Source organism: Saccoglossus kowalevskii, chromosome 2, assembly GCF_978046115.1.
Source record: "Saccoglossus kowalevskii chromosome 2, keSacKowa6.1, whole genome shotgun sequence".
NCBI lineage: Eukaryota > Metazoa > Hemichordata > Enteropneusta > Harrimaniidae > Saccoglossus > Saccoglossus kowalevskii.
In genome coordinates, this window is record NC_140642.1 from 5,828,403 (window position 1) to 5,849,747 (window position 21,345).

Below are 21,345 nucleotides of genomic sequence, written 5' to 3' on the forward strand. Positions count from 1 at the left end.
GAAATGCCTGAAACTCGTTGGATTCGTGAATCATCTGGGTGACTTTGTACCAGGACTGAGAATAATATATGAGAATCATTAAGGCGGCTAACACAGTCAGCAATTTGGTCCAGAAGAAGTGAAATTACGAGACACTGCAGATTTGGTATCAATGTACTATAACAAGGGTGAGAAGATAAACACACGGATATAAACATTTGTCCTGTTTGTGATTGAAATCCTGGAAACCGTGACAATGGGTTTATTCAAGCCAAGTATAAGGGATGTATCCATTACAAATCATTTTATAAGGACTCGCACGTGACCAGTTTTTACGTGTAAAGTAACTCGCTTATCCGGATTAGACAATATTTAGAATTAGCAGTGTGGGTTTTGACTAATAAATTTTACTTAAAATACAATGTTGATTTTAATATATATATACCGGGCATGAATCATCATCTGTCAATGCATCATGTTGGAATATTTATCATCGTCGTCGTTGTCGTCACAATTACCAATCACCAATCTCGTTATTATTCGCATTCGTAGTATCAAGCAATCAAATATAAAAAATAATTGCAAATCTAAAGGCAATCTGATTAAAATCTGATGTAGTGTACGGGCTTTAATTATTTTGGCTATAAACTTATTTTAATTTTATTTTTTATTACTTTTGTTATTAATGCCCTTTTATCTCATTATTTTACTTTGATTTTGATTTTGTGATTTTTTTTAATTCCGCCCTACCTACATCTGATCCGACGCCTATGTAACGAGATTTCAACGAGACCCACTATCGACGATTTTAGTCAACGAATCACATACCTCCTTCTATAGCGCTCATGATGACGTCACCGGGTGGCAAACACACTCAAATAAAATGGCGGATTATACCGACGTTAGCGACCGTGAATAACACGGCTTTTCGGTAAGTTTATCATTGTCAAATACAACGAAAGTCATTTTTATGTTAATATTGTGACTCGAATGGTTCGACTTTAGATCGTTATTCCGCATAGTTATTCTGGTAGTGTTGATTTTGTTTCCACCGGTTCGACCAAACACCAGTGTCTTTTTCCAGTCGCCTGCCCTGGAGACGGGTGATGTTTTGTTGACGATCGGGCCAAAATCGTCTACGGTATTGAAGCTGCAAATATTCATCAAATTGTACAATGTATCAACATTTTGTACATTATATAATAACTCTTTATTAAAGTAATTGAGCTGATTTGGACTGGAATAAAATATTCTTTTATTTGGAACACATCGCAATTGATCAGGAAATATTTGTTTGATCCAATTTTCTGCGTCGATGCCGTGGGCCGGTGACCGTTATACAATTTAAAATCAGTTTGCATTGTTTACTATAGCTGTTTACAGTGTTCTAATCATTACGATTTACTTATTGTTTTGCTTCCATTCTAGATAATTATGCTCAGTGATGTAAAATTGAAGCGATGACTGAATGAACGAACCTTGGCTGGCGAAGATGTATCTGGAAGTGTACACATTTGTTGGAAGTGAAAAAAATATTCAATGTAATGACAAAAATTGTAAAATGCTGTGGAATTTCTTTTGCAAATAAAAATATACTAGCAATTTTCTATTAATGGTTTATTCAAGTGGGCAAAAAATAATGTACAGAAAGATTGCCCGTATACACTGAAAAGTAAGCAACCGACAGCCTGTATAAAAGGGGGGCTGTGATTGGCTGTTACTTACGCGAGATTTGAACGGGACTTACATAGGCGCCGGATCAGATGTAGGTAGGGCGGAATTAAAAAAAAAATCTCAAAATCAAAGTAAAATAAAAGGGCATCAATAACAAATATAATAAAAAATAAAATTAAAATAAGTTTATAGCCAAAATAATTAAAGCCCGTACACTACATCAGATTTTAATCAGATTGATCTACAGGCAAAGAAACCTGGCGACGCGACAAAGAAATTCAATATCAAAGTTTGTCTCGCCGGATCTAGCGGATAGCATTCAAATTATATTATTGAGTTCGTTAGCTACGATGTAAATATTTGTCTTGTATTTGTCTCACTTTTATAATTAAAACACATATGGTTTATATTTAACATACATTTAACGTTCTTAAGTTTTTTCCCACTTTAAAAAAATATTTAAAATAATTATAGTCTGCATAATTAGCAAAAGAGCGTATGATGAAAACGCTTTTTGTCCGTGTTATTGGAAGAGCGTTCTCTACATATTTTCAAAAAGTACGCGATAAACACATACTGAAAAGTTTGTTTTATTTAAAACACTTTGACAATCCTCGTATTCAAAAATGCTTGTATGAGAAACGCATTTTAAAGTGTTTAAGTGATTAAAGTGATTAAAACAAGTGTCTGCAACTGAAATGTATTTAAAAAGTAAATGATGCATTATGTTTACAAATACTTCCGACTATTGTAAAAGAAAACCATTATCATGGATGGAACACAATACAACTGCTAGATATATATGCGAAGAAAACAATATAAAGCTGAAAAATAACCTAAAGGGCAAAGAGGTATATTTTATTGGACATCCCGTTACACGAGTTTTAATCTAGATCCAATAAAAGTATGAACCATACGGAAAATATAACGGACTACTGATGTAGCAGCAGTGCGATGACTTAGGGGATGACAAAATACCTAACCAATTTTCTCAAAGCAGTTCACAAAGTAATAAAAATGCCTTTAAAACAAATTTCTTAGGTGCAAGATTCTGAAAAGCGCGTTTTCCATATAACCACTTTACCAAATGTTCTTCAAGTAGATGGGTTCAGAGATTCTGATTCGAGTTATGAGGGTCTAGAAAAGCAGATAAGTAATTTAGAGCTTTGTCATCGCTTTATGCATGATTAAAAGACGTTTGTGTTCCACTGTGGGGTTGTTTATGTTGATAAACGACATTGAAATATTAACAGATGCATCATCCACTAAGGGGATATCTCCAAGGGCATTGGTTTTGCGAAATTTGTTCACGGGAATTCAAAGTTGGGCACACAAATGAACACTATGTGTCCCTACTTGAATTATAGTTTATCGTTATTGATGCCATCATGTGGGTGTACATTGGTCACAACATCGAACCAGTTTTTGTTAATGATATCAAAAGGCAAGGTTTTTTCGTGTTTCCAGTCATCAACTCACGTTGTTTAAGCCTGACAGCTATGAAGAATAATTTCATATAACGTCACAATTTCAGTCAGAAAAACAGAAAAGCAAAGCTGATGTATTATCTCGTTTTCACTTCCAGGGGCATCGGCTTCTAGCACCAGAGGCCCAATAGTTGTCATGGTGTCTATTATACGGTACAGTAACCCACATTTAGAACAAAGGGCATTTGGAATGTAATAGTTTCCCCAAAATAAAAAAGCATATCGCACCTGTTTAGCTCATTTCCTAAGTTTTGTTAACATGCATAATGTACAGTGTTCCATTTTTCACTATTTCAACAAGATTACTGATGCTTTTTGCCACATTTTGCCAAAACACTTGTTTCTAAGTGATTCTAATATTAAACATTACTTTGCCGGGTCCGATTTGCATAATTCAGTGCAGGCAATCCCTGGCAAGTCGAAAATGAGTTACCACATTTGAGATTTAATTTGCTCCAGAAGGAAGAAATAAAACACACAACAACATTTTCCATTTACGACTTAGTGGCTCAAATGTCACTGAAGTGAAATATGTTTTACCCTACAGGTATCTTAGTGCCTTTCTTTGTTATCTTTCACATAGTTGCAGTTCAGCGCTGCCTTTACACATAATCCGTATTTCCGTTAGAGTTTTCGCTGTTTCTGTCAGTAGTTATGGAAACCGCCGTCTCTGCCAATAACACGTGAGTAGCTAAGTGCTGCCGCTGTTCTCTGTGGCTTAGTTGTACCTTACGTTGTGACTACTCATATCATCGTGGTAGCGAAACCTCCACTTCACCTCATCTACATCAGTCAGCTCGATAATCACTACTAATTTTCTGTATTCTCATAGCTAGAATCTTCTACTTATTGATTGTATCTGTGCATTATATTAGAACATATTAGAATGTGTTGGTTGTACTTGTACCCCCAGCACCATCCCCGCCAACAGAAAAGTATTACTACATTAGGCCATGCGGTACTTTTTCTTCTCGATTTTCACAGTGTGTACTAGTATTTACACTGTGCTTAAATGTCATCTAATTTTATTTAGTGTATGATCATATACTTCACAGCAGTGATGTTCCTAATGTGGTGGTGCACTACAGTGATTATATATAGTAGATCTACAAGACGAACACAGACGTTACTATAGGAAATAATGATGAGAATGATGTTACGTTATTCACTGTTTAGTATTCAGTACACATGTCGTGATTCTGATGTTGTTTCGCCTACTGATTGTGTATATATATATATATATACGTCAACTGTTGTCATTTCTGGTTGTATCAATTTGATTATAACTCTGAATGAATCATCACGCACAGGTTGTTATTTCACATAGGTAATATTTATATTTATCACTAGTGATTGGAAACTAATCGGCAGGATTACCCATTATAATCATGCTTTGGGATTAGAAGGGATTACGATGATCATGGATATATATTATGAACGTAACTATGAACCACGTTTATAGCATATATGTAATAAAAATATTACATATTTCGCATGAATGAGAAAAATGACAACAAGCTATACCAGAAACAATGAAATATGTTGTCTGAATAATCAAACAAACTAATTGCGACATCCTGGAAATGGAGTTACATAATCAGAGACATAATTCAATAATTGTAATTAGGTAATTGTAAGCTTAAACAATTATGTAATGGTTTCGTGTGGATAGGACCCTCCCTATATGTAATAAACCGCGACGCCACACTCAAATCAACATGATCAAAGCTGAAAGTTCAATACAATACAATAATATAATATAATATAATATAATATAATATAATATAATGTAATATAATATAATATAATATAATATAATATAATATAATATAATATAATATAATATAATATAATATAATATAATATAATATAATATAATATAATATAATATAATATAATATAATATAATATAATATAATATAATATAATATAATATAATATAATATAATATAATAATAATAATAATATTCTGCAGCATTTTAATTTTAATATTGTTACTGTCAGAGCATACAAAATAACATTGAGAAGATTAGATGCGTTGGTATGGCTATGTTTTGCCTTTCATAATAGCTAAGGAATGTTTGGTATTTACTGTGATTGTAATTGATACTACATTGAATACGAATCCAGTTCATATACATAAGCTATATATATATATATATGACATTTATCAACAGAACATAATCATTTTTAATGAGTAAAAATATACAGGAAGTATGAAAAAAATAAACGTGGTTTTAAAAAATGGCGAAAAAGACACTTTTTAGTGATGAAAACCATTTGAAATGTGAATTACCTGATTCACATTATAATTACAAAATCAGTCTTATTTCGCATGATAGTAAAAGAAATGATACTCTTTAAGAATTCAAAATAGAAACAGAAACATTGTTTTATTTGTCATGTTTCCATGGTAACAAAGGCAATTAAGAACACGGTTTTATTCGAAAATAAGTATTATTAACGAAACATATACAACGAGTACGTGGTGAAATGTCAATTTAGAAATATTGCTTTGAATATAAGTACCGCGAACATAGATATCATCTTTATTTTCGATTATATTTAAAGGTAGTGAATATAATTCAATGATAATTATATCCTGAATGATCTGCAGATTAAGGAACCATGTAAATATAGTAATATTACACAGATGACATAACTATATTTGCAGTAGACGTTGGAATCTAACGAAATAATTTGTGGTTGCCAGTTGATACTATTTTCTGGCTGTTCGTAGTCATTTTTCTGATTTGCCTATCGTAGTTAGCTCATAGTGTTTAATGTCATGTGATTTGTTTGCTATTTTGTTTGCATGCCTGATTGAATATTTACTCCGAAATTTGGTTTATTCATTTTACCAAATAATAGATTTATTTCATTCATGAAGGGAAATATATAGACAATTGAAGTACATTTTCAATAAATACAACATATTCTACATGTTGGGCATATTGAAACAATTACTTTGTTGAAATATTGAGTGCCCCACAATTTTTGTCAATGCTTTATTTGGCTAGATAGGTGTATATCAAATTGTACGATTATCTCATGTCTTGAAGGTTTAACGTCAATTTGTAACCATGAAACATAGTGTCAGGTTTATAGTAATTTTTAAAATTTGTTTCTCTAGCTTCAAAATTGAAAACGATGCGGCTGTTTCATCCAATTTGCGGTTGCCATGGAAGCATGTCTGGAAATGACTCCTGCCACTACATTTTCTATCTTCGTATATGATTACGAAAAAAAGGGCTTATATTTTGTTTCACGATAAGGAGGAGACTTCTTCAAAAAGGCCTTTTCCGGAATTGGTCACAAGCCTACATCAAAATCTGTAATAATTGGGTAATATTTTTAGGAATGTGTGTAATGAGTTTTATCACTACCATGCACGTGATTACAATTGAACAGTAGTAATGTAAATGTTTTCAACTAAATGGACCTACCTCGGGTTAATAAACGTCAATTTCATATTTTAGAAATTGAAACTTTATTACCAAAGAATAAATACCATTTATCGATAGTTTAATCATATGGTTTAATATGACACTCAAAATCTCAACATCATGAAATTACATTGCAACAAGCAATAAAAACCAAGAAAATGTCAACAACAATTGTTTCTTTCGGTAAAGTCCGCGTTTTATTCGCCATGGCTCATTCAAGGCGAGATATTTTCACGAATTTCATGTGAAACAGAAAGTAAACCGATGAAATAGTCAAATCAATTATCTAATTAATTAATTAATTAATAATTTATATGCGAACGAATTTAATTTGAAATATACAAAACTCATTTTTAAAAGGAGACAACATGAATACCGCTAGTCAATTTTAATTGAGAAGCATTTGGACAACAATGGTAAACGGTAAGCATTTGAATACTATGCAGCATTGGTACTTATGTCCCTGCAATAATTACACAATGCGAGACCTGCAAATACTCAATTTTGACCTGAAGTTTGTGATGTGAATGAATAATTTATCTGCCTCGTTCTCATGAAATCCTGTGATACCTATTAAGTAGGTTTCCATCATAATAAATCAAAGTAAATATTACGTCAAATTGGACATCTATAAAATAAAACTATAATCTACACAACAATAAAGAGAAAATACAACACTCGTAATCAGCCCTGTTCTTTAGAAACATGACTTCAGATATAAGTGTCAACGAACATGGATCTCATTCTTATTTTCGATTATATATCTAGACTAGTGGTCTACGTGCCACAATAGTGTAATATAATTGAAATTACTTTCACAACTGTTTGTTCTGATTTGATCATGTTTGAAAGTAGACAGTAGAATATGTGCGTATTTGATAGGATCCTTAACTAACGTGGCGAATGAAACAATACTTCTTATATATCATTAGTCATATGGTGTACAGTCAAACACGTCTGTAAAAATGTAAACGTTCCAGTGGAAAGATTACATGTATATAATATAGATGCCTTCCACTAACTGCAACAAGCTATTGAACAAAAAGAGACCACTCAGTAAACCGAAAAGGGGTCGGTATAATCGTTGTAATCGCGTCAAATAAATATTCAAAAAAATCATAGTCATAGGATTTCGGAGTATTTTTTTAAAATATGATTTAATATATTTCACTTGAAGTGTATATTCTGTTTGGAATATACCCATGCTTTTCCATGATAGTATACGAGTAGACAACGAATCATTGCAGTTTACAATTACTATGTTGAATAATATTTACAAAATGATATTGTAACTCTAACTGTGATACATTTTACTTAGTGGTTTCGCTATTCAATATAATATGTTTGTTTACAACTAAACTATGATGATGCGAAAATAATACTGAACAAGTAAAACAATCTCTTACATTGTATTATTTGTTTGTAAACTAGGTATCAATGTCATACAGACGAAACATTAATACCGATGTTTATAAAAAAAACTTCATATCTGTAAGGATTCTTATACATTACAAATGTCGCTATTTTCAGACAAAACAAAAAATAGAGAATCACTGTGTAAAATTTACGTCACATTCAGTAGGGAAACATGATCGAGAATAGAAAAATGCAGACCAGCAGGGTTTTTTAATTAAACATATCCGCATTCAATAAATACATGATGATTCAGTATATTAATATAAATTACATATACATTCGTAGGCTCTGCATGACCAGCGACACTCACAATACAAAACTATGTGCACGTGATAGCGTCGAGGTTTATTTAAATTAGATGTATTGCTATTTGTTTTAATTTGTTCAAGGCATCCACAAAAGAAGCTGAGGCATATTTTGATTGAATGAATAACAGAATGTAAGTGTTGTACCAAATAAAAGAATTCACCTTTGGGTTCATTGTATGTCTGTGTGGGAAATGTTATCTTCCCGGTTGGGTTCCTTGTATAATCCCAGAGGTAGTGTTGCAGCATTGTTGATTCTATTATACTATACAGCAGCGTAAGCATGGTCACATATACCGTAAAGCAACATTTCATCACAATTCATCAACAAATACTTGTGCTTGTCCACTCTTGTATGATTATAACTGAAATATTGGCATGTCATTACAATATATAATTGAGTGTACAACATAATATCGTCACTAATCAATGTATTTATCATTCTGTGTGTTAGTAATAATGTTAGACTACTTAGACCTATTAGAACTGGCTTGAAAATATCCTACATAATAAACAAGACTTGTGTGTTTTCAAATTCAGAAAACGCCTGTAATTTCACCATCCTACAAACGTGGACGGAACAGCAAATGGCTGACTGGTGTTGAACAAGCCCGCTGCGGAAATTGTACGGGAAAACTCTTGATAAATAAAACCTAACTCTATGGGGTTGCCCTGTTCAAGGAACAAAACCATAGCAAATTAAAGGGCGGTGGGCATCGCGTCACGTATGCGTGAGATATGGGTCTCACCAAACTTTAATTGTTTTTTGGGGGGCGATTGGAGGTATGGAAGGAGTCGCTGGTGCTAATTAGTGTAAATGGTAACTAGGGCAAAATTTGTGATTTTTATTAGAAAATCGCACTGGATTGTGGGAAAATCAATGTTCAACAACACAATTTTAATTGAGAAGCATTTGGAAAACAATGGTAAACGGTAAGCATTTGAGTACTATGCAGCATTGGTACTTATGTCCCTGCAATAATTACACAATGCGAGACCTGCAAATACTCAATTTTGACCTGAAGTTTGTGATGTGAATGAATAATTTATCTGCCTCGTTCTCATGAAATCCTGTGATACCTATTAAGTAGGTTTCCATCATAATAAATCAAAGTAAATATTACGTCAAATTGGACATCTATAAAATAAAACTATAATCTACACAACAATAAAGAGAAAATACAACACTCGTAATCAGCCCTGTTCTTTAGAAACATGACTTCAGATATAAGTGTCAACGAACATGGATCTCATTCTTATTTTCGATTATATATCTAGACTAGTGGTCTACGTGCCACAATAGTGTAATATAATTGAAATTACTTTCACAACTGTTTGTTCTGATCTGATCATGTTTGAAAGTAGACTGTAGAATATGTGTGTATTTGATAGGATCCTTAACTAACGTGGCGAATGAAACAATACCTCTTATATATCATTAGTCATAGTACAGTCTTACACGTCTGTAAAAATGTAAACGTTCCAGTGGAAAGATTACTTGTATATAGATATAGATGCCTTACACTAACTGCAACAAGCTATTGAACAAAAAGAGACCACTCAGTAAACCGAAAAGGGGTCGGTATAATTGTTGTAATCGCGTCAAATAAATATTCAAAAAAATCATAGTCATAGGATTTCGGAGTATTTTTTAAAATATGATTTAATATATTTCACTTGAAGTGTATATTCTGTTTGGAATATACCCATGCTTGTCCATGATAGTATACGAGTAGACAACGAATCATTGCAGTTTACAATTACTATGTTGAATAATATTTACAAAATGATATTGTAACTCTAACTGTGATACATTTTACTTAGTGGTTTCGCTATTCAATATAATATGTTTGTTTACAACTAAACTATGATGATGCGAAAATAATACTGAACACGTAAAACAATCTCTTACATTGTATTATTTGTTTGTAAACTAGGTATCAATGTCATACAGACGAAACATGAATACCGATGTTTATAAAAGAAACTTCATTACTGTAAGGATTCTTATACATTACAAATGTCGCTATTTTCAGACAAAACAAAAAATAGAGAATCACTGTGTAAAATTTACGTCACATCCAGTAGGAAAACATGATCGAGAATAGAAAAATGCAGACCAGCAGGGTTTTTTTAATTAAACATATCCGCATTCAATAAATACATGATGATTCAGTATATTAATATAAATTACATATACATTCGTAGGCTCTGCATGACCAGCGACACTCACAATACAAAACTATGTGCACGTGATAGCGTCGAGGTTTATTTAAATTAGATGTATTGCTATTTGTTTTAATTTGTTCAAGGCATCCACAAAAGAAGCTGAGGCATATTTAGATTGAATGAATAACAGAATGTAAGTGTTGTACCAAATAAAAGAATTCACCTTTGGGTTCATTGTATGTCTGTGTGGGAAATGTTATCTTCCCGGTTGGGTTCCTTGTATAATCCCAGAGGTAGTGTTGCAGCATTGTTGATTCTATTATACTATACAGCAGCGTAAGCATGGTCACATATACCGTAAAGAAACATTTCATCACAATTCATCAACAAATACTTGTGCTTGTCCACTCTTGTATGATTATAACTGAAATATTGGCATGTCATTACAATATATAATTGAGTGTACAACATAATATCGTCACTAATCAATGTATTTATCATTCTGTGTGTTTGTAATAATGTTAGGCTACTTAGACCTATTAGAACTGGCTTGAAAATATCCTACATAATAAACAAGACTTGTGTGTTTTCAAATTCAGAAAACGCCTGTAATTTCACCCTCCTACAAACGTGGACGGAACAGCAATATGGCTGACTGGTGTTGAACAAGCCCGCTGCGGAAATTGTACGGGAAAACTCTTGATAAATAAAAACTTAACTCTAGGGGGTGCCCTGTTCAAAGAACAAAACCATAGCAAATTAAAGGGCAGTGGGCATCGCGTCACGCAAAAACAAAGATTTTGATTTTGACTGAGAGGTTACCAAACTTTAATTGGTTGTTTGTTTGTTTGTTTTTTGGCGATTGGAGGTATGGAAGGAGTCGCTGGGGCTAATTAGTGTAAATGGTAATCAGGGCAAAATTTGTGATTTCATTAGAAAATCGCACTGGATTGTGGGAAAATCAATGTTCAACAACACAAATGTCGCCTACCGCCCTTTAAACAAGATTACAGATAATTTATTACAGAGGTATTAACTAACATCACATCTATCCAAGCATACACAGTATACGATTATATGACAATGTTCGTTCGACAGGCTCACGTCAATGTACTGAGTGAGCTTTTTAAAATTATGAACATCTTGTGTTTCAGTGCCGTGACCGAAAAACACTATCAAAGTAAGGATAAGCTAACTTTCTTCATACAAATAGTTCTCAAATGTCTGTCAACAATCAAAATATATTACTTTATTGTCCATTGATTAGTTACAGAGGACTGCAAAACATGAGTGCTGCATGCTTTTCTTGGAAGTAGGGATTTGAAAAAGTAACATTAGAAGAAAATGTTTCGTAACTGAATCATGATTGTATTCACAGAAATGTTACCTATATATGTGGAAATGTGTTTCTATGCAGCATATTGTAGGATGAATTTATCATGGGCAAGACTAAGGTACTTTCACAAACAGCGCCACCCTGAGTCCAATTTGAAACAAGTATGGATGTTCCCAAAAATGTGTTTATTCTATATCTTCTGTATCTCGACGCTGAAAAGCTATATACTAGTATCTGTCAAATGCATGTTATACAAAGTTTGTGTTCATGGTAAAATAACAGTCATATTATTGATTGGCGTTAAACTGAGTTGAGTTTTGTGATGTATCCATAACATTACATTATCCGGCTACAGACTTGCTCATCACGTAAAATAAGTTACCTATTTTAAAATTGAGAAAAGAGAAAATATGTATATAATACTTTTAATTGCGTTACCAAGATAGATCCGTTAAATACAGTTGTTAACAACTAATGCAGCGTGACGTGGTCGGCCATATCGCACTCACCGTTACAAATTATATCATTGTGTGCTGCGTAGTCTGTGAACGAGTGAATCTGCAGGTGAGGGAGCAATAAGTATCGCCGACCGTGTCAGGCTAGAACTAATATTTGCATGAGTCTAAAGTTAAAAGTGTAATGTATCTTTACAAAATCTAATAATGTTATGTGCAAAACTCTTGGAACAAATCGGAATGTGTAATCATACATATACCGGATTCAATTCACACCCGTATACGTTCATATTTATTATCCCAGTGTTATATGACTTTACCAAATTTAATACGTTATTGAAGGCCAGAGAAGGCTAATTTATATACTCAGTTTTCTGTTCCATTCATGTTGTGTCAAATAGCAATTAAAACAGTAAAATCAGAGAATCAATGTTCTGTAAAATATTATATGTACAGGCATGGTGTATACCACAAAATTAGGTTATCAAAACTAGCATTTCTCATTTGTGGTGACTTGGACCCATTTGTTCGAGTGAAATAGGATATGAGATAAGATATCAAAAATACTGCACAATAAAGTAGGTTGTGTAGATTTGGAAAAGTACTAAAAGTACATGTTGTTCAAAAACGTCATTGGAACATGGGTCTCTTCCCTAAATTGAATTTGAATCATTTGTACAGCGGGAATTATATTCACCAGTAAATATTGTTTTAACAACTGGTCGTACATTTGACAATTTAGACTTATGTTTCATAGTTGGTTGTCCGGGTGACCGGAGTAAGATGTATGCAAATAAAACTGGATATTTTTACACCAAACATACACTACACATGCAAGAAATAACAATATTTTTTATTAAAATGACGGAAATGTCAGTCAACTATAGAATGATTTTGTTATCAATATATTATAATGATTATAAACACAGACAGGGGATTTTAGAGAAAACTCATTGACGTTTGGGGTCGTTCATACATGTATTTCTAGGTTTTATAAACACAAGTTATAGGCAGCATTTCTGAACAGCATTTAATCATCAACAAAATGTGAAAGTCTTTCTCAATTTGATTTAAAGTACACAATACACATATTCAACCAGCATGATTGCTGTGTCAATTTCAATGCGCAGATATTGAAATAAACATAATGCATTTTTTCGTGTACAGTAGGTCTATCACTGATAAATATCGACGGAGAACGAATTCAGCCTTCCGTAGCTAGCTAAAGAAACACTTGTAAATTTGCCTAATCCTTTCCTGAATTGCAATATATAGACATGTTTGTTTAAATATAACCTTAAAGTTACCAACTCAGCCAATTTAATGCTATAAAGTTAAAGCTAAAAAAAAGCCTAATGTCAAAGATAAAAAGTAATTTTAAACATTGTTTTTAACATGATATTTTTTGCTTCCTGGAATTGAAAGCCATAATACTTTGAAGTTGGGCGTTGTTGTGGTGAGTCGGTAGTCTAAGCAGTATATAAATCTGATTTAATAGTTCGTATCGTGATAGTATTTTATGGAATTTCTAATAATTAAAGAGCCGTTACAATTTCAGCGCCTGTCATAATGCTCAAAATTGAAAGTGAACGTTATTCTTCTCGTCTTACTTGTATGCTGTTGACTGGCCAGCTCTCATCCTGCGATGAGAAACATTGTTTCAAGTTTGTTAGTGCCCTCGTTATTGAAAACCGCCGTGTCTACCGCTCGCATTGTCTTATTATATATTCATAGTAGTCAATCTCCTTTGTGATTCGACAGCATTTAGAAGACTCCGGAAGGAAACTGGAACAGCATTGTATTTCATGGTGTGGCTGTAGGTTGACCTTGATTTTCTAGATAACTTAATGCGTTAGATAAAGATTTGAATTTGTAAAATCAAACATGAATAAATATCACATCATGATGGTAAATTAAACGGTTTATGAGAACACAAATTGACAGAACAGAAGAAAACACGTGTAGAAACATATAATTGTATGTAACAGGTTTGTTCAGCTCAGTTCAGTTGAGCACGGCTCAGCTCAGCTCAGCTCAATAGTTATGCACTTATAATGGACTAGGTATATATCAGATATTAATGAAACAGAGAATCTCATAATTTGTTTCCCTATGCTAAATATTCCCGTAATCAGAGTGGAACTCGGAGCGGCTTTCTCGTCGTTGTGTGGCAACTTCCAATCGGACGAGACATTTAGCCTGCAAGTCGTCATATGATTAAATTCTTACACTTATACTATGAACGACGAGACAAAATAAAATTTTAATAGTTAATGAGGACAATGAAGAAGATTAAACAAACCAATTATTGACATTAAGACATTATTGATTGACGAATAGGAATTTACGTTCTATTTGTTGAAAGATGGATATTAATACAGATATATTATATGTGATAATATTCTACATTAGATGAAATGAAAGAGATACTATAGTAATGAAACAACGTCGTCGATGTGTTGTCCTCTGTTTGGTCTATCGCCCGGGTTGTTTGCCTTTCTCGGGTGGTTGTTCACCGAGGAATGATTTAACGATTTCTTCCAAATCACTCTTTCCTGGGAATTTGTTTTTGTTTGGTGGGTCGTAAATTATTTCTTTTCCTCCGGGTCTTTTGCCTTTCCCGGGTGGTTGTTCACCGAGGAATGATTTAACAATTTCTTCCAAATCACTCTTTCCTGGGAATTTGTTTTTGTTTGGTGGGTCGTAAATTATTTCTTTTCCTCCGGGTCTTTTGCCTTTCCCGGGTGGTTGTTCACCGAGGAATGATTTAACGATTTCTTCCAAATCACTCTTTCCTGGGAATTTGTTTTTGTTTGGTGGGTCGTAAATTGTTTCTTTTCCCCCGGGTCTTTTGCCTTTCCCGGGTGGTTGTTCACCGAGGAATGATTTAACAATTTCTTCAAAATCACTCTTTCCTGGGAATTTGTTTTTGTTTGGTGGGTCGTAAATTGTTTCTTTTCCCCCGGGTCGTTTGCCTTTCCCGGGTGGTTGTTCACCGAGGAATGATTTAACAATTTCTTCAAAATCACTCTTTCCTGGGAATTTATTCTTGTCTGGTGGGTCGTAAATTGTTTCTTTTCCCCCGGGTCTTTTGCCTTTCCCGGGTGGTTGTTCTCCGGGGAATGATTTAACAATTTCTTCAAAATCACTCTTTCCTGGGAATTTATTCTTGTCTGGTGGGTCGTAAATTGTTTCTTTTCCCCCGGGTCTTTTGCCTTTCCCGGGTGGTTGTTCACTGAGAACTGATTTAACAATTTCTTCAAAATCACTCTTTCCTGGGAATTTATTCTTGTCTGGTGGGTCGTAAATTGTTTCTTTTCCCCCGGGTCTTTTGCCTTTCTCGGGTGGTTGTTCTCCCTTAAGCTCTTTCAGCATTTCTTCGAAATCTCTCTCACTTGCATCATTGTTGTCACTTATGGAATCAACGTGTCTCTGCAAGAAAATGACATACACAAATGCTGTTATAATTTAACATATACCGTTATGACAGTTTCTGGTTGGTCTTCGCGCTTCGAAGATCGGGAACCAGTTACACAGTGTGTGTTAGTTAGAGCATTAGTATAGTATTTAAAAATAGCTAAATGGTGATACTACGTATTTGGTGTATTGGATCACATTAAAATATGCAGTGTATATTAAACTTAACAATTTCAGTTTAAATCGTTATAATTGATTCAGTCTGTTTTTGTTTTGCCCAAAATGGCCTGTAGTGAAAAAATGGACATAACCACGAGTAAAATGTCTTTATAACAGATTGAAGACACAAAGAGTAGAAAACTACCACTACTTTTGACTATAGGTGACCCAGCGTCATTTTGTCCGCGCTCAATGAAAATAATCGAAATAACTCCGTTGCAAGCTTTGCTTAATCATGGGTAATCGCTATTTCTAAAATTGTTGAGTAATATTCAGTGAATGCAGAAACGAATCGTAGCCCCGGACAGTGAGAATTGTTTTTATTTTTCATGATGACAACGACTGTAAGTGAACAAAGCATGGGAGTGAAAAAAAAGAGACCATATTTTACGATCTCAGCTCGCATGTATTTAAATGATATGGTTCAGTGGAAAATCTCGTTTACATCGTAAAGAAATCCATGGATTGCAGTTATAGACTTGCACTATGACTGGAGTAAAACATTACCAAACAAACAAACAAAAACTATTATTAACTTGCATAGTCACTTTTGAGTCACTGCTGTGGTAACAGTCACAGTTGCTACAACAAATAATCGCATGACCCGTTGTGAAACTAATAAATTGCCTTCCTTAAATAAAGTAGCGAAACATAATAAAAATGTTAATCAGACAACTGAAAGACATCCCAGTCTTGAACAAATGAGGAACAATACAATAATATATATATATATGAGATTGTATAATTGTTACTCTCATCTGAAGCATAATAGGTGTGAAAAGAACACCATTATTAAGGTCTGAATGAAATGGTTTAAGTTACGAGACTTGTAAATATATCAGTATATTGATTCATACATTGTTTAAATTTGGCATTTGAAGTGAACGTTGCAAAGAAAAGATGATATCTGTATATACAACTTGTAATCTTGCTTTGGCCAATACTTTAGAGTCAGTGCGAAGTTTCTTATAACACTGTGCCTGATTGGTTGCCCAATCCTGACACTTAACAGTTAGACTAATCAGAGAGCAGCTTGTTTTCCAACATATCAAATTCTGCCTTGTATGTATGCTCAACTGTCGCTTTAGTCCTATATCTACGGAGCTGCTATATATATAAGGATGGTACTTGTGATGAAGATGCAATATGGACAAAAACATATATGTTTAATATTGTCGTTCTATAACGTAGACCATGTCGGATTATGATTTACCCTCAACTAAAAATGCACATTCTACAGTGTTCGTTAGATGAAAATCAAAAACACTATACAAACAGAAAACGAAATTTCTGGTGTGTTTCACAAAAAATAAATCATATGATAAATCATAGTCTAGTGTACTCATCAACCTACTACCATTAAAAATGGTTTCTTCTCGTGCATAATGCATTGTTAAGCCCAATCCATTTATTCCACTCTATTCTGCTACTTGTTGCGATAACGATAATATAATGTATACTAGTATGTGTGCTGCGGGCAGGAACAACAGAAGCTTTTCCGACTCTAAACACGGTATTGCTTCGGGTAGCAAACGCGCCATAAAGACTGACAAATGAAACCTCACTTGTACAAGCTGACAGGTGCAGGATGGCTTCACTGGTAGCGCCTGTAAGAGCTGTAGCCTTGGTTACGACAGGTGCGCATTGCATCATAACGCACTACATCACGTCCGTTGTCATGTACATCAATCAACTGCATACTTAGCAGTTATCCAATTAATCACGTGGTGACAGCGCTGTCACAATTCGCTGATTATAGCAAATTCTGGAATTGACCTCCGATAATTATTAATCAACTGGAAATTATACGGAGCGCCCAATCATGCAACATCCTACAATGAGTGCGAGAAACCCCACAGTACAAGGTTAAGTTAGTTGCACGCAGTGTGCGGTGGGAATGCCGTGCCGGGTTGATATTATAGTATAATTGTACAACTACATAAGGTTTGCGTGAAGAAACAATATAATATAACAGAACATAATGACAACATCATGTTGCACTCTGAGAGCATTGATATAAGGCTTCATGTGGTGGTCTGAAATTGCTCTCATGACAAAAAATAGGATTTACGACGATTTTTTCTTGTTTCGGACTTTAGTAATTCGTAACAGAGGCGAATCTTTGAGAAGCATTGCGCGTTATAAAAAGGAAAGAACACACAATAAAATAGAAAGTTGAAACGATCGTCAGCGTTCAAACAGGGTGAAAAAATAATTGAAATTGTAATTATATTTTATTATATTTTTTTCTTCCACCGGCGTCAATTAACGGGTGTGCATTGCAATGTTTGACAACAGTTACAGCAGTAATATTCAAGTTCGTTGAATAAGAGGGTACAGGCACACCGCTGTGAAGATTTCTATATTCGATAATGTACAGGTATGTGCTGAGATTCGGGCGTTTGGGTGACATTTACACTACGGTAATTTTAATGGTAAACATGTGTGTGTCATGGCAACCAGGAAGAAAGATGCAGTCGGGGTAATAAATCAAAAAATCATCAACCTCAGTCATTACAATCCACATCGAGACACCTTTGACCTGGGCATAGGACAGGAACCACGGTATTATAACCATTTTACGAGTAGGTTTGTCGGGGTGGCAGGGACGGACAAATAAAGGAAAGATGACAACAGTTTTTAGACGATTTCTATTTAGGTCAGCTAAATACTAATGGCTTACTAATTCGCCAGCCACTTTGGTATTGACAAAAGCAGATGACCTAAAAATTGAATATTACGCTTCATTCTGTCACTGTCAAATATAGAAAACAAAAAAGCATTTTACATATGTTTATGGGGTTTTGCAGAACTGAAAGTATGTACAATTGTATGCGGTAGTCAATCTGTTTTGTTAAAACGAAAGTTGTGAGCGAATAAATAAGTAAGTGAGCGAGTTTGCTAACTGTTCCAATACTTCTGAGACTTGCTGTAGGACTACTTTACACGACGGTTTGTGCAGTCAATAGTAACTCATAGATAGATTTATCTTCTAACTGTGAAATATAGAATCTCATTTACGAGCTGACTTGTCGTGTAAATGTGTATGAGCTGCTAAGAGACAATGATCGTCGCGTTGAGCATGTTCGAATTACGTATAAGCAAACTACTATGAATTTAACACGTGCTATATAAACGGCATGGGACCCATGCTACCAAACACAACGCAACGCGAAGGCAGGGAACATTAATTTAATCTTAACTAACATTTAAAAGTTAAATGTCCTGTCAAGTAATTGCCGATGTATGACGTAGTCTATGTTTTATAATCGTGTTCTTATAACGCAGTATTTTTTTTCATTTTATTTAGAACAAATTATATAATTGTAGTTGTGGGGTTCTGACTGCAGTGTGTGTAATTAAGTATCATTACAATGTTTGCTTTTAAATGATTATGTTTACGAAAACTGACGACACAAATTATATTATAGGGGACAACTGACAGTTCTGTCCATCTATATTTTTTCAAAGCCACAAAATATCTTATGTGCAATGTGTGACCATGTCTAGCATTTAATAACTCATCTAGACAATACATTGTCGCAAACCTCGTAAAGTATTGAAATACGTGACTTGCCCGCTTCGGTGGGTGCCTCTTGTGTATTCAAGTGCGACCTATTGAAAGTTTGCAAGCGGTACGAAAAACCTTGGACCAAGCCTATAATGTGATTTACATTGTATTATACCGATTTAAAGGTTAATGAGTTTCCTTTGGCCAAGCAAGTATCATAATGAAGCAGCGAAGACGCCAATTTGCACCTCCGTTCTCATACAGAGAATACAGCCTGAGCACGTTCACGCAAGTGTTCGCTGAATATGTGCGAGTTTGAGTAACACACAGCTGATTCTCGAGCAGGGAGCGCGAATATGTCTATAATATATTGAGTCATTTTTAAACACGACATTTGCAATACATGCCAATGAAAACTTGTTGAGTGTGGTGATTATATGTCGTATGTCATAACTTCGTTAATAGACTATGGTAGTATATCACCGAATTAATACATACGGCAATTGTTAAGTTGCCACAGGTGGGATGGGCTGACAAACGACTAAAAATGGTCGACGTACTTCTAACCACGTACTGGTAAAATAAGATACGATTATGCGAAAATACTGAGCATTTGGTCCAAATGCCTATATGCAGGCACGCAGTACACTTCGATTCACAGATTCAACAATCATCGATAATTGTTTGCCTTTTCCCTGCCCAACACCCGTGTCTTTTCCACCTAGGAAATCTCCGACGCTGTTTGTCCAGTAATTTGTGTTTCGTGGTGTTTACACCGCGAGTGGTATCCTCAATTTATTTACCCCCGGTGAACAGATTTTCTAGACCTACCTTTTCCACCACCATCGCACAGATCATTCCAACAAAGACCAAAACTACCAACACATCAAGTAATAACTTTGCCATATTAGATTTGCTGGCATAGAAGCGTCTGTTGTTGCTGCTTTGACCAGACCGAGGTGTATGCTCACATCTGCGTGGTTGATAGTTTTATACCAACAACCTGAACTGGCGTGGGCGTCACGAGTTCAATACGTGCAAATCAATCATGGAGCAGTTCAATTGTTTCGCGTTGGTTCACATACTAGTGAATGGAAGAATCAGTTGAATAGACCGACTTGGGAGACATCTCATTATCTCCCAGTACTTACACCGTGAATTAAATAAGGTCCTTAAGTTACATAACGCTATCTGACAAACAGGACAGAGTTGTTTCACTAGTAGCCTTGCACTGCATGATGCCAATATATTTTAATTTTATGTGATTATGGATACGCGCTTTTTATATGACATACGAGGTGGTGCATGGCATTGATATCCAGACATCGTACATGCTATCTCGAAATAACATCATTCTGTAGTCCTGTTCGTCCCACACCGGGACATACGGCTGCAATCAGGTTCTTCCATTCCTGTCTATACTTGGCCACCATCTCTGCTGTACTCCAGGTCAGGTTCGCTTGGGCAAGTTCTGTGGTAATGGCTCTTCTTCATGTGGTTTTTGGCCTCCCTCGGTTTATAACATCATATGAAATAACATCATACATGAAGTATAATGAATCCTTGAAGTCTGATACAAAATAATTTAGTCGTTATTAGCAAATAGTATGTTGTGATTACGTATCACGAAAGAATCGATTAAGGTAGCGAGACTATTATTTGTGTTGAAAATTACGATTTTCACATTTATTTATTAATTGATGAAATGCACTATAAACTTTCATATGATAAAGTCAACATAACATAGAATGTCATGTAAGTTGGTTAAAATGTAGATTTTCTGAAGGAAAGCAAGGCAGCCTCAGTAGTGTTTTCCAACATCAACAACACAGGTTTAATCTGTGTGTCTATAAGTTTCAAAGATAAACTCAAGACAAAGCAATGTTAGGATGTGTTATCAGTAGCTATCTGACACACAATGAGTGTTTCCA

The 21,345-nt window shown here is 34.5% G+C and overlaps 1 protein-coding gene and 1 long non-coding RNA gene across 2 annotated transcripts; one reads left to right on the forward strand and one right to left on the reverse strand.

Moving 5' to 3' along the window:
* Positions 1-609: 609 nt before the first annotated feature.
* On the forward strand, positions 610-1,838 carry LOC144348350 (uncharacterized). The gene is made up of 2 exons (XR_013419823.2): positions 610-910; positions 1,408-1,838. It is a non-coding gene; the product is annotated as an uncharacterized LOC144348350 (long non-coding RNA).
* A 12,332-nt stretch (positions 1,839-14,170) lies between these two features.
* Positions 14,171-20,400, reverse strand: LOC100370248 (uncharacterized). Its single transcript, XM_002732920.4, has 2 exons — positions 20,246-20,400; positions 14,171-15,699 (listed from the first exon to the last, which is right to left on the reverse strand). The coding sequence occupies exons 1-2, from the start codon at positions 20,318-20,320 to the stop codon at positions 14,743-14,745; spliced, it is 1,032 nt and encodes a 343-aa protein (XP_002732966.1). The 5' UTR covers positions 20,321-20,400; the 3' UTR covers positions 14,171-14,742.
* Between the last annotated feature and the right edge of the window lie 945 nt (positions 20,401-21,345).